The following is a 13,827-nucleotide window of genomic DNA, read 5'->3' as shown; positions in this document are numbered from 1 at the left end:
AATATATTATTATATATATATATATATATATATATATATATATACTATATTTATATGAACATTTTTAACATTACCACCGAAAACCCTGTAAAGACAGAATCTGGGTAACTGGGCAATTTGTCTCAAGCGACAGGTTTTATCAGACTGAACAGGCAAGCCATTACTATTCAAGCCCCATGCATCTATAAACACAGAGCCTGTATGCACTGCTGTGTCTAAATACCCAGGCTCCAGTTGTCATTGTAGGTCAGGAATCTGTGGACTGAATGGGGGTGTGTCATGGTCGGTGGAGCTTTGAGAGCAGCTATAAGCATGCAGTGATCAAGCAGAAGTGATCATGCAAGCATGCAGTGATGAAACAGAATAAACGGGCTCTCACCACACACAAGGCAGGCGAGAGACTGTCTGAAAAAAGGCATGAGCTTATAGATTTCCGCCAAAGCCTGAGGGTCCCGGGGATCGCACTGCAGCACCGACCGACAAGCTGACACGTAGAGAGTGGTCGCATTCACCGGGTTCATCTCAGCAGCGTCGAGCTAGACAGATCCAGTTCGGGGAGGAAAAAAAAGAGAAGGAGCGACAGTACAAGGCTTCAGTCCCGCCAGCAGCCCACGTATCATCAATGTCGGTGAACCTGCGCGTGCAATTCCGTCGAGTGTGAAATGCAAGGGAGATTTTTTAGCAGATATGCTTGTCTTTACATCGCATGCATTAAAACCACTCCATCTTAACGTTTGCCCCTCTTCCACGGCACGAAATACGGCCAAATCATCATCGTCGTCATCGGATAAAAGCACATCCACGCTGATCCGATTGAAAACACATTCAGCGATGCATTTGCACAATTTCTTGCATAATTTTTTTTAAATTCAACAACACACTGGTGGCGCTCTTCACCACACCGGGCCTGCAATTACCACCAAATTCAAACAGAGAGCACAGATTGCCTCATCGTCTTATCCTGGATGAACGCAGTCCTTATTTGCAGTGCTACTCCATAGGTTTATTATTCTTGTCGTGCATACATGTGACCAGCCTCAGATCATAGCGGCAGCACACAAGCACCGTCACTCTGTTATTGTCCGCCGCTCTTCATGGCGCTGCCGCTGCAAAAAAAAAAAAAACAGGCCGCTTCTTGTGCACCCAGTCTTCCAGCGCGTTAGGCTGCCAAATATTCCCTGTGCATGCTTGCGAAGTAATTTCAGGTCGGGTGCAACAAAGCGACGTGAGTAGCTGCCCGTTTGATGTCAGTGTGAGCTGCGCCTCAGGAACAAAAACAGGCCGCTTCGCTTCTTTTTAGGATTTATCCTGCCGTTTTCCTTTCGTTCGGGTGCGTCGTACGTGTTACGCGTGATAAATATGCGAATTTAATATCCACACCATATGCGCAAATTATTCTTTGGAGAAAACCGTATAGATATATATTCAGTAGCGATATTGAAATGTATGTGTATTTGAAAAGGCTTCTCCTCTCCCTTCCTCTCCGCATTAGAACAAGGAGGGGGCGCTGCTGTCTACATCTCGCGAGAACAAAGCAAAAACGGCTATGGAGAGAGATGCTTCCGTGATAGCCTCGCGATACTTTTCCCGGCTTGGAGGCTGTTATTTAACTCGCGAGAAGAGAACGCAAACTAGTGTGGGCGACTGGTTACCTTGGTTACATAAACGTTATGATGTGGGGCGTGGCCCCGAAAAAAACGCATAAATAAGCATAACAAACCGCAAGTAAAATATCCAGACACATTATTCAAATAGCAGTCAAAGTACATGAAAGATTAATAAAAAATAATTATTTCCCCCACTAATTACAGTACTCTATCTATCTTCCTTGTTTTTTTTTTATAACCGCGAGACACCGAAAACCACATCTGTCATTTCAGCAGCGCCATCTAATGCGTGCAGCAATTAATACTAAGCTGTGAATATTATTTCCTTTCTGCATAGCATACTTTTCACAATACTTTCTGACTTCTCCTGCTTCAAATGTTTATTACAATTGTATACCAATAACATTAGACTCATTTAACTGAACTTTGTAGTATTTATAGTAATATTACATAGTATTAATTATATTATAAATAAATTTAAATTATATATTATTATAACATTATATTATATTTATATTAAAACACAGCATAGTATATTGCATTGAAAACCAGTAATATCCCCATCATGATTTTCACTATCTTAGAATTTAGTTTGATTATGTTGGCTGGAAGCCTGTTTCCAATAAAACCAATGTTTGTTGACACAATCCTAACTCTGTTCCTTTCCTATGTCTCAAAAACTTCTCTTCATATTTTGAGGATCTTGAATTTTACATATGTATTACTTATTTTTTTTTTTTTTTTTTTTTTTTTTACATAGATATGCCTCACAGAATGTTAGTACCAAACTATCTGAGAATAATCAAAACAAATCTTGTATGTAGCAACAATTAATGTGTATTAGTAACAAGGTAGGTTTCACAAAATTCTTTTGAAAATACTTGACAATACTTTTAAATACTTTTATTTAAACATTTAAAAAAAAAAAAAGAGCAAAGTTTGAACAGTTAAAAGGTTAAAATAAATGACAATCCCATTGTTTGATCGGAGTCTTAAAACAGATTTGTATCTAAAAGCACCGGTCTAAACGAGGGTTCTGACATCACTCTTCAACACCACACAGGCTCTATCAAAACCTGCTCTGTGGATATTCAGATGGACCTAAAATCCCAATAAACGATCAATAAATGTTCACAGCAATACAGTATTGTGTGAAAGCTACAATGTTTCCAAAAACGCACAGTAAAAAGGTAAATCACTGAGCAGACTAAACAAATGAGGTAAACATGTCTTTAAAATGAGAACAAACAAGTTCCTCAACAAAAAGTTTTGTATAAAACACATGACCAGTGTCTGAAGTAATGAATACTTCTGTGTACTTCCTCCAAGTTCCAAATATCCACATATATCTGAACATTTTTAGTTTTAAAAAGTTATTCTGAACAAATGTGGGCTTTGCTTTTACTAATCTGATAAATGAAGTAATCTAACACCAAATTCAAGCCATAATACATTAAGGCCAATAGTACTTCTGGACAAACCTGAAAAGAAAATAATTACGGCTTTAACTTATGAATGAATGCTTTCTAAATTTCACCCTGAACAAAACCGGAACATGAATGGGTGATAGTCTTAAAATAGCTAGAAAGCAGTGGAGTCACAATACGTCTGTCCGAACAATGTCTGATTAAACCACATCTGCTCGGAGAAATCACTGGATATGAAACACAGGAACCGATACCGCTGAGGTTGCTGAAATCCTAACACCAATGTAAGACCAGCAGATTACAGATTTTATAGGCTTTCTTGGTCCTTATGAACTGAGGAAATGCTGACTGACAGGAAAGGCTCACAATGGGATTATGGCCGACCACAAAACTAAGGAAGGAAGCTGACATGCTTGCGTAGTTGTGTGAAACTGCCATTAAAACACAAACTAAACATTTAAGATGTGATTCTTGTTGGTTGCTGGTTGTGATCCCCACAGAGGCTGAAATCGCTCTCAAAACATCTGCATTCCGAATCCCTGTCAGAGGAAGAAGACAAGGTAAATTGATTAGTACTTCCTTCTCAAGAGCACTGAATAAAAAAAAGCATGTTCAGAATGATGTTTAAAACAAAGCAGGGTTGTCATTTGAAGATTTCAATTTGGTAATCCTACAAAACAAGTTACATTGTTACACCTAGATCTAATTTACATATCAATATCTTAAAGGTGCACTTACAGCATCATCTTCCATTATGGCCGTAGAGTCAAAAAAGTCTGGTCTGAGTTCAGCTCTTTCTCTCCGGTTTCTCGACGCCGGCTAAAACGTAGAACGGACATATGAGCAAAAATGACCTCAAAAGATCTAATCTTACAGATGAACAGATGTTGCTATATGAACCGTAGTCTTGGGCGTCACCGGAAACATTACAAATGCACTAAAGAACTCACAAAATAGAGCTCAGCACATCTGTAAGTTCTTACCAAATCGATCACCATGGTATCCTCGAATTCCTCATTCATGTCCTCTAGCTGACCGCGTGAGGACATCATCACGTCCTCGAAGATGGGCTCAGCGTCATCTTCCATGAGGCCTCGTCTGAATGAAATGACAAGTTTTAAGGATACGATAAACTGAGAAACTGTAGTTTTGTAATCAGGCATTAATTTCTTAAACTAGGCGTATAGTTACATTAATAAACTATATATCTAGATTCTTTTTTAATTTATTAATAAGTTAGTATTACTGTATAAATTTCATAATTTTATATTATCTAATAATATATAATTAAATATATTTTATACTGACAAATTATTATTACTTAATAAATACAAATCTTTCCATTTAATAAGTGCATGCTATACATACTTTTTAAAACTGGATTAAATGTAATTATTAGTAAGTTTTTATTATTATTGTATAACATTACAATTTTAATATATGTAATATATAAATATATTTGTTAATAATTGTTAATAATAATTTAATTATATTGCTGTTGCTGCCTTTTTATAAAAGCAATGAGCAATTTTTAAAAATGTATTATTTATATACGTGTGTGTTAAATATCGTATGTAATATATATATTCTATTATGTAACATCTATTCTATTCAATTATGCTTGAAGGGGGTTTAGTCACTGCACACATGGTTATAATTGCTGTGATGTCTTCTCATGATATATTACTTTAGTAAAGGACAAAAAGCTTTCTGAAATGTCAACTGCTTAGCATCATGGTCAGTGTGAGTACGTACACCTGCTGTCTCACTCCACCACTGCGTGATTTCATGTAGTTCATCCCTCCTCTCTCTTTTCTGTTCACCTCCTCCATCTTCTGCTGATCCAACCATGACATCTGAATCTGAGGGCTGAATTTGAGGGGACAAAATGACGCAAGAACAGTGTGAGAATTGCTTCAGCTGGAGCTCAAGTTACGTAAGAAAACAGCACGTTCTGCATAATGTTTCTCCTATCCTTCAATGTGAAAAAATAGCTGCCTGTTTTTATTAGGCTTTAATTCCATACTTGTGCATGTAGTCTGGTTCGGAGCCTGGTTCCGACGAGTCTTGGTCTGGGATGTGATCCACTGCCTGTCTGGGATTTTCTCTCAGGACAGTGGATGTGAGCTGTGGGGTGTGAAGGGCCCCTGGTGTCTGGAGTGTGTCATTACGCATTACCCATGAACCCTCAACACTCTCTTCTGACAAATGACACAAAAAGACATCAATGTCAAATCAGATTAATCCGAGACGATGTCAGGAACAAGGGAATAATAGGGTATTTTATATGCAGTCTGTTATTTAAGATGAATACATTTTGTGAGCTTCACTGTTTTTTATTCTACCTTCCGGTCGTCTTTTGTGCTGTGGAGGTCGACCCCTTTTGCTGCGGACTGTGCTGGCTTTGCTGGTAGAGCTGGCGCCAGTGGTGACAGACAGTCGGTCATCATCTCCTCCTGTCAGAAGGGAGTTCCTGTATGCGATGAGAGGCAGCCAGACGTCCTCTCTTCTCTCCATCATATACTCCGTCATAAACTTCTCCAGATAGGAATGACTGTGGCATGAACACATTTAAGTAAATCAAACACTTTGTAACATGCATAAACACAGTGCCTAATGTCTGGACACAGTTTTGGCAATTTTATCATTATTCTAAATTGTAAAAACTAGCAATAATAAAGACTTCATGGGACAGTCCATCCAAAAATGCAAATTCTGTCATAATTTACTAACCAATCATGCCATACCAAACCTGTATGGCTTGCTTTCTTTTGTGGAGCCAAAAGAAGACATTTTGAAGAATGTTGGTAACTATACCATTTTGGTTCTCACTTCCATTGTACGGACAAAAGATAAAATGGGTACCGAAACTATATGGTTACTAACATTCTTCAAGATATGTTTTTTTCATCCAATGAAGAAAGCAAGCTATACAGGTTTGGAATGACATGAGTGTGAGTAAATGATGATGGTTTTCATTTTTGCATGAACTACCCCTTCAATAAGGGTGTTTAAATTTTTTACTGCTGCTGCACAAAATATACACACATAAAACAGCCGCAAAGTGTTTTCTGTACTTACACAGTCTTTTTGTCCTGTCGTAGGAGTTTGGAGGAGAACTCACAGAGCACCTCCAGGAAAGCCAGGTTCGGTGGTGGGTACTCTGGTCCTTTTGGATTCGGGACCTTGAAGGCAAACTCAATCCCATCCCTATGTTTGTTATATAAACATTAGTTCATGCAAACATTCACATTAAACATCTAGAGTTAAAAAGCAACCGAAGGTCATTAAAGTCAGTTCTGGTTCTGCTATTAATTGCTTTTCATTCTTTAGATACAAACTGTGCAGTAAAGACGAAGCATGCCATGTTTCTTACTTGTGCAGTGTGGCCACGGCCTCCCTGGTTTTGATCTGGTCCAGCCCAAATGTGAGGGCAAAGCGACGGGCCAATTCCTTAATGCCGCTGACATGGGAGGACGTTCGGTCCAGGTTGGGTCCTTGGTCCTGGATCAGCTCATTGAAGAGCTGCAGACAAAAGTGTTTGAAGCATCAGGGAGTAAAGTTGTAAGAGATTCAAAATTCATAATCAACTGAGAAAACAATCTCATCCTAAAATCATATCCCATACCTGCTGCAAGCTGAGGATTAGGGTCTTTGCACACTGGATCTTGTCCATATGTCTGGCCTTACTCAAGGTTTCTTTGATGATGTCTCCATAGTCATTGTAATACTGAAAAATTAACACCAGTTAATTGAATCACTTTTTAACCATACAGAGCTGTGTGGTTTAAATGTATCACAGTTTTTCATACCTTCATGTATTGTTTGAAGATGTCAGCAGCAGCAGGCATGTCCACAATATCGTAGATGATTAGTTTGCAAAAGGCGGCCAACAGATTCCTCCTCTTATGAAGAGCCTCAATCTTATTGGCTTCATCCTCTTCATCACCCTCTGAAATTAAAAAATTTAAGGCAGAGTCTCTTTAAGAAGTCTTGATTAAATGCTGTTTAGTGTATGGCAAGTACACTACTGCTCAAAATATTTTTATAGTGATTTTCTCTTCAAAAAATGATTAATTCTCTTATACTCACCATGGCTGCATTTATTTAATAAAAAATTCAGTAACAACAGTAATATTGTGAAAAATTATTTCACAATAATTATAAAAATGAAAAACAACTTCTATTTTAATATATTTAAAAATTTAATTTATTCATTTGATGGAAAAGCTGAATTTTCAGCATCATTACTCTAGTCTTGTTGCTGAAAAAAAGTAATAATTTCATTCAAATTCAAATCTTACTGTCCCCAACATTTAAACTGTAGTGCTTATGTTTTTTTTCAGTATCATGAGTTTGGTCACCTTTCAGAAGTGTCAACATATTTTTATGGGCTTCATAAATAAATTCTCCAAATTTTCTGATTACAAAAGTCCATCAGAACAGACACACACCCATGCTTTGATTTTCATCATCCTGGTCGATAAACACGTGATCCAGGACAAAGTTGAGCAGTTCATTCTGCAGAGTACTGTCTGGGTTGAAGACCAACGGCTGCAGAGCTTCTCGACCGCCTGTGACCAACTGGTGACTGAAAATCATCAGCAGGTCACATAGCAACATGAAAGCCTGTGGAGATTAAACAGACAAACTCTTGAAAAGAGTGACTTATAGTGCACACTGAAACATTCACATATGAAATTTAAAGGGATAGTTCACCCCAAAATTAAAATTCTGTCATTAATTACTCACTCTCATGTCGTTCCAAACCCGCAAGACCTTTGTTCATCTTCTGAACATAAATTAAGATATTTTTGATGAAATCTGAGAGCTTTCTGACCCTGCATAGACAGCAGCGCAACTGCCATGTTCAAGGTCCAGAAAGGTAGCTAGGACATCGTTAAAATAATGTGACATCAGTGGTTCAACCTAAATTTTATGAAGCTACGAGAATACTTTTTGTGTACAAAGAAAAGAAAAATAAAGACTTTATTTGACAATTTCTTCTCTTCCGTGTCAGTCATCGCCGTGCATTCAGGAGAGTACCACGACACGTGTGCGGTGCTGCTGACGCAGGAGCCGGCCTTCTGACGTAGAACCCAGATGCACTGCGCCTTGTTTACAAGCAGAGGAATGTACACACATGCGTCAAGGTGCTCTTGTGAACGCGCGTCGAAGACTGACACGGAAGAGAAGAAATTGTTGAAATTTAGTCGTTATTTTTGTTTTCTTTGTGCACAAAAAGTATTCTTGTATCTTCATAACAACATGAGGGTGAGTAATTAATGACAGAATTTTCATTTTTTGTGAACTATCCCTTGAAGATTATAATTAAAGAACACCAGCAAAACGTTTGTCAATGTCACTAAAATGCCTTTACTCACCTGCTCTTTGACTGGAGTGTTCACATTGGACAGGCACTGTTGGCAAACTGCTAGAAAAGACTTCACCACTCTCCTTAATGCCACAAGATCATCCTGCCCAGGAAACACATATGAACTCATAATTCTCAGAGAACATAAATAAATCAGACTTATGTACTTGGCAACTGCATATTATGGGGTCTACTGCACCTTTGATGGACATCCTTCAGTAATTTTCACCAGCTGCCACAGGATGGAGTAATGAGAGCACTGCAGAGCCTGGACAGCAATCTGAGAATAAGAGAATAAAGATTCAACATTTAATGCACTGGGTTACAAAGGGCTATTCCATAATAAACATGTTACAACTCATTCCTAGTTATCAATATATGTGATACTTTTAAATTTAATTTTGTTTATCAAGCTTTTATTTTGGTTTTGTATACACTACAGTTCAAATGTTTGGGGTGAGGAAGTCTCTTCTGCTCACCAAGGCTGCATTTATTAGATGAAAATACAGTAAAAACAGTAATAATGTAAACTTTAATTAAAATAACTGTTTTCTATTTTAATATATTTGAAAATGTAACTTATTCATGTGATGCCAAAGGTTACTTTTAGCAGCCATTACTCCAGTTTTCAGAGTCACATAAGCCTTAAAAAAATCTTATTTTGCTGATTTAATGCTTAAGAAACATTTATTCTCAATGTTAAAAACAGTTGTGCTACTTAAATATTTTGTGGAAACCATCATGCATTTTTTTAAGATTCTTGAATGAACAGCAAGTTCAAAAGGACAGCATTTATTTGAAATAAAAATATTTTGTAAGTTTGTGTTTCATGCCAGTTTATTCAGTGTTTTTAAATGAGAAAGTTAAAATTCCATTGATCGCCATCCATTTTCATAGTTTAACACATTTACCTGCTCTGGCATGGAGCCCTGTTCAATACCCATCTTCAACAATCGATAACAATTTTTGAAAAGGTCCCACTTTGTAAGGTCATGTGCACTGGAAAGCATACAAAACAAACCTGAATGTTCTGTAGACAGAAACAAATTCTGCATTTCAAAGACAAAATCAGAGGGAATTGGTCTCTTACTTATGGAAAGCAGTGAGTTTCTTTAGCGTTGAAAGAACATTATAAATGTCATCATCATCTGCTTCATCACCCTAGAAATAAAGAAATGAACAAAGACAGACTATAATATCAAATGCATAAAGGCCAGTCACTAATATTCATATATGAGATGAAAAAGCACTGAAATGAAGCTGCTCTTTTACCTCCTGCAGCAGGTCTTCAACTGAGTGAGCGAATCTGTCCATGAGCTCGTCGATGAGTTGGCTGCGAGCAATGTCCACGCGGTTCATGATGGTGTATTCTTCACTGCACAAGATGCTGTAAGTCTTGCTACATGCCTCCAGAACCTCCATCTCAGCGTGCTTCTCCACCACCACCCGGATCTGCTTCAGTAGGGCATCCAGATGCTAAACACAGCCAGAAAGACTCAGGAATAAATATCAGAAAACAACTAAACACTTGACTGAAACACAATGTGTCAGTCTAAATTTTTATGTCACAGTAGTAAGAACTCCAACAGACCTTTTCCATTCGTCCTGAACTGTAGACTTCAAGATCAAAGTACAGAGGGACCTGAAGGAGGTTTGCCACCTTTTCAGAATCAGCCTGGTACTAAAGGCAAAAGCAAAACAAATATGAAGAATTTTTCCTGTAACATTCAAAGTCATTCGTTTCAGCATCTTTATGCCATCACAAGCTAGCTTTGATGTTTTAGTTACATTAATGCATGTATATTCCCGACGTCAAAATTATGAAATTTTATTACAATTTAAAATCATTCTAAAATGCTGATTCAAGAAATATTTGTTCAAGAATGTTGAAAACAGTTGTGTTGCTTAATATTTTTGTGGAAACCATTAAACTTTTTTTAGGATTCTTTGAAGAACAAAGTTCAAAATAATAGAATTATTTGAAAAATAAATATTTTTTAACATTATACATTTCTTTACGGTCACATTTAATCAATTTAATGCATCCTTGCATTTTTAATTTCGTTTTAAAACAAATGCAGATTTCTTGAGCAACAACTCAGCATATTAGAATGATTTCTGAAGGATCAGGTGACGCTGAAAACTGGAGTAATGACAGCTGAAAACAATACAATTTTTAAAAAAATATATTACAATAGGATACAGTTGTTTTAAATAGCAATGATTTTTTTTCTGTTTTTACTGTATTTTTGATCAAATAAATGCACACACTTTCATAAAAATGAAGAAGAAGGGAAACCATCAATGGATTATGTGCCACATCACATTGAACGACTCAAGTGTAGACAGCTCAATTTGATTATAATAAAAGCAATTTGGTTCTGTTTTGCATGTACAGTTGTTTTGAAAACTTTATTGTGAGGATATTCTCCTGCCTCATGAACTTAACTGACATTACTGGATTTTGGTACTTTACCTTCGAAAGCAGCATGGGCAGAGCAACAATCAAGTGTTCAGTCAGTCTGTTCTTATCGTCAATCTGTGTCTTCTTCTCTTTGGCAGTGAGCACCTGAGGGATGCGCAGAAGAACAACAGAAAGTCTTTAAACCTAGAATCTATAATATGTCTACAGTAAATACCAATTCTAAGATAATTTACCCTCTTTCCTGTTCCTCTGCCCACAGGCGGATGAGCTTCGGCTGCCTGTCTGATGGTACAGACCATGAGCTCGATCAGTGCGTTCTCATGCCGGTCTCCCAACACTACGAAAAAACCCCCACAATCAGACAGGACTAATGAGCAACAAGAGATACATGCTAGTGGCATAAATGTGGGTGGCTGTACCCTCTTCCCCCTGCACAGGGTCCTCCAGCAGGAGCTCGACCATGCAGTCCCAATCTTTCAGCAGTTCCTGTGAGCTGTCCCACAGACTGTCCACTAGGTACGCTGCATGCTCGTGAAGCTACCATACAAGACAGGAGGATGGTTAGATAAACAGCAATAACTAGTGTTTGGGAAAATATTAGGAGCTAAGAACTGGCTTTCTTTTATGAAGCTGGGATTTTAATTCAATTGGCCACATCCCAAAGGAAGTTGAATTAAAATTTGAATAAAAACAGGGTTCCTACATATTTTCCATTTCAAAATTCCATACTTTTCCAGACTCAAATTTCCAAACCTCTCAGTAGATTTTCAGACCATATTTAACAAAAATGGTTCATACAGCATTATTTCCAGCTTTATATTTGGTATATAGTACAGTCATCTGTAAATATTTTTATTTTCTCAGGGTTTTTTTCATTGATTTTCACGAAGTTACAACATACAGAGCCCCTAAAATAAAAAAGAAAGAAAGAAAAAGGCTTTTGTATGCACACAAGAAACTTTTTTGTGCCCTCAAGAAACTATTCACATGCGCATAGGAATCTTTTGCATGCTTACGAATTACAATTTCTACAATTCTGTGCATCACTGCCATCTTACTATGAATAAAACGAGAGTATGGACGCACATGAATTAACGGAGATCTACTTGCTCAAAATTTGGCTTTCCTTATGGTAGTACCTCTAATATCAATGCCTAATGTCCAATTTAACACATCCTCTGTGGTGGCAGAGAAACCATGACACGAAATGGGCTGATGGCATAATACAGCTGTGTGCATTGTCCTATTTGCCAATTTCAACGGTCTATAAAAAAAGACTGGTTCTGTAAAAAAAAAAAGTTCCAAATTTGGCTTTTGTTAGGGCAGTATGTCATATTTCAAGGCCTTAGGTCTCTTTAACGCATACTCTGTGGAGGCCAAGAAACCACACCGCGAAATGGGCTGATGGCACAATAGGGGACTCAGTGTGCATTGTCCAATATGCCAAGTTTAAAATCTGTAAATTTTTTTTTTTGCAAAGGTTCTTGAGGCTATGTAATATGGTGCTATGAATATCATGAGATGAAACCCAAAATGCTTATAACCTGCATTTTTCATAATGAAAAAGTGCACCTTGAATTCATAGTCATGTTTGACAAACACTAACGAATCACTAAACAGCTGCCATGAAAACACACTTTTTGCATGATAAATTTATTTTTATTAAATTCTTAATTTTCTATATATATAAAAACTAAATAGGGGCAAAAGTCTGGAAATGCAAATATTTTTCCATACTCTTTCTTTTTTCCATACTTTTCCAGACCGTGTAGGAACCCTGTAAAAATGACAAGCTTTACAGAACTGCAATCATACAAAGATTAGTGGCAACATACATCTCATTAATTATGACTTATTGTCATAATTAAATAAACTGTGAATAATGCAGTATACAAGATTCTGAACTGATTACAAATATTTTCTTAAAATTAAGTTCAATTAAGTAAATTAAAACTGTCAAAACAATTAACAAGGCCATCAAAATGGATTTTAATTTGTACCACAAAAAGTCCATCACATTGTTATCAATACCTTATAAAAAGTAATAAAGTAAAATTAAACTAAATATAAATAACAAAAAATTTTAATTGAAAAATGAATAAAATGAATAATATTGACAAACAAATTCACTGTAAATTAGAACTGGGAAAAATAATGACTCACTATGGTCCATAAAAGAAAAGTTAATTTATTAAGGTTATTTTCTAAAATATATTACACTTATCACTATGGGCATTAAACATTAATTATTAATATACTTTAATGCTTAGAAATACCCTATGTGTTGTACTTTTTCTTGAATTCCAATTCTGCATCCTGTTTGTTACCACAATTTGAATTTAATTTTCATTTCTTGGCACACATCCCTTTGTAAATAAGGAAATCAAATTCTAAGTGAAGGAATGAGCTAATAAATGAATGTCTGGTGAATACAGGATGAGACCTGCTTATAAAACCACCAAACAAATATTAATTTTTCTCACCTCACTCTCTAGGAAGAAAAGCACTAGCATTCTTATAAGGTTCCCATTAGGGCTGTTTCGGCCTCGTCTTTTCGCCAAAGCCTCTTCAGCCTGAGGGTCATGCCTGCTGAACAACCTGCAGCCAGACACAACAACCAACTGATCAAAACATTTGAGGAGTTTGCTGTGCTGTCTTCATGTTTAAAAGAGTAAAATGTGGCTGTCAAAAACACATTAATTCATCTCACTTTCTATGAAGGAACTCTCCAGCTGCTACAGCAACAGGACGATGAGCTGAATACACTAGATGGTAGACGTTCTCACAGTCATCATTAGACAGAGCATCCTCACTACCACTAGAGGAGGGAAAAAAACAAGATAGATGAGAGAGATTTAAGGATGTGGAAAGATGTGAGAGATGGAAGAAAGAGTCATAAAAGAGAAATCTTAAGAAACACAGGAGAGGCTATGTAAGGAACTCTTCTTTCCAATTATACAATATATATTTTTATATTATTATTATTCTATAATA

General features: G+C 36.8%; 2 protein-coding genes across 2 annotated transcripts in view; both read right to left on the bottom strand.

Moving 5' to 3' along the window:
• Positions 1 to 1,505, bottom strand: part of LOC107721926 (E3 ubiquitin-protein ligase MSL2-like) — a 4,312-nt gene extending 2,807 nt beyond the window's left edge. Inside the window, exon 1 of the mRNA XM_016530157.1 lies at positions 380 to 1,505. Coding sequence (XP_016385643.1) covers positions 380 to 521 — 142 coding nt within the window. The 5' untranslated portion in view covers positions 522 to 1,505. The remainder of the gene's footprint in view (positions 1 to 379) is intronic.
• Positions 1,506 to 2,540: 1,035 nt separating this feature from the next.
• LOC107721913 (cohesin subunit SA-1-like) overlaps positions 2,541 to 13,827 on the bottom strand; it is a 24,582-nt gene continuing 13,295 nt past the window's right edge. The window contains exons 12-33 of the mRNA XM_016530130.1: positions 13,544 to 13,761; positions 13,317 to 13,431; positions 11,253 to 11,370; positions 11,067 to 11,170; positions 10,885 to 10,977; positions 10,000 to 10,089; positions 9,681 to 9,884; positions 9,499 to 9,569; positions 9,320 to 9,407; positions 8,608 to 8,688; positions 8,419 to 8,511; positions 7,489 to 7,663; positions 6,847 to 6,986; positions 6,663 to 6,764; positions 6,411 to 6,559; positions 6,116 to 6,244; positions 5,380 to 5,588; positions 5,061 to 5,235; positions 4,790 to 4,903; positions 4,018 to 4,132; positions 3,773 to 3,853; positions 2,541 to 3,573 (exon numbers count right to left, since the gene is read on the bottom strand). Of these exons, the coding sequence (XP_016385616.1) occupies positions 3,550 to 3,573; positions 3,773 to 3,853; positions 4,018 to 4,132; positions 4,790 to 4,903; positions 5,061 to 5,235; positions 5,380 to 5,588; positions 6,116 to 6,244; positions 6,411 to 6,559; positions 6,663 to 6,764; positions 6,847 to 6,986; positions 7,489 to 7,663; positions 8,419 to 8,511; positions 8,608 to 8,688; positions 9,320 to 9,407; positions 9,499 to 9,569; positions 9,681 to 9,884; positions 10,000 to 10,089; positions 10,885 to 10,977; positions 11,067 to 11,170; positions 11,253 to 11,370; positions 13,317 to 13,431; positions 13,544 to 13,761 (2,688 nt within the window). The 3' untranslated portion in view covers positions 2,541 to 3,549. The remainder of the gene's footprint in view (positions 3,574 to 3,772; positions 3,854 to 4,017; positions 4,133 to 4,789; positions 4,904 to 5,060; positions 5,236 to 5,379; positions 5,589 to 6,115; positions 6,245 to 6,410; positions 6,560 to 6,662; positions 6,765 to 6,846; positions 6,987 to 7,488; positions 7,664 to 8,418; positions 8,512 to 8,607; positions 8,689 to 9,319; positions 9,408 to 9,498; positions 9,570 to 9,680; positions 9,885 to 9,999; positions 10,090 to 10,884; positions 10,978 to 11,066; positions 11,171 to 11,252; positions 11,371 to 13,316; positions 13,432 to 13,543; positions 13,762 to 13,827) is intronic.

The sequence above is a fragment of the Sinocyclocheilus rhinocerous genome, unplaced genomic scaffold (assembly GCF_001515625.1).
Source record: "Sinocyclocheilus rhinocerous isolate Xijiao unplaced genomic scaffold, SAMN03320098_v1.1 scaffold90, whole genome shotgun sequence".
Classification (NCBI taxonomy): Eukaryota; Metazoa; Chordata; class Actinopteri; order Cypriniformes; family Cyprinidae; genus Sinocyclocheilus; species Sinocyclocheilus rhinocerous.
The sequence above is the reverse complement of the archived record's forward strand: the minus strand, read 5'-3'. Positions and strand labels throughout refer to the sequence as shown.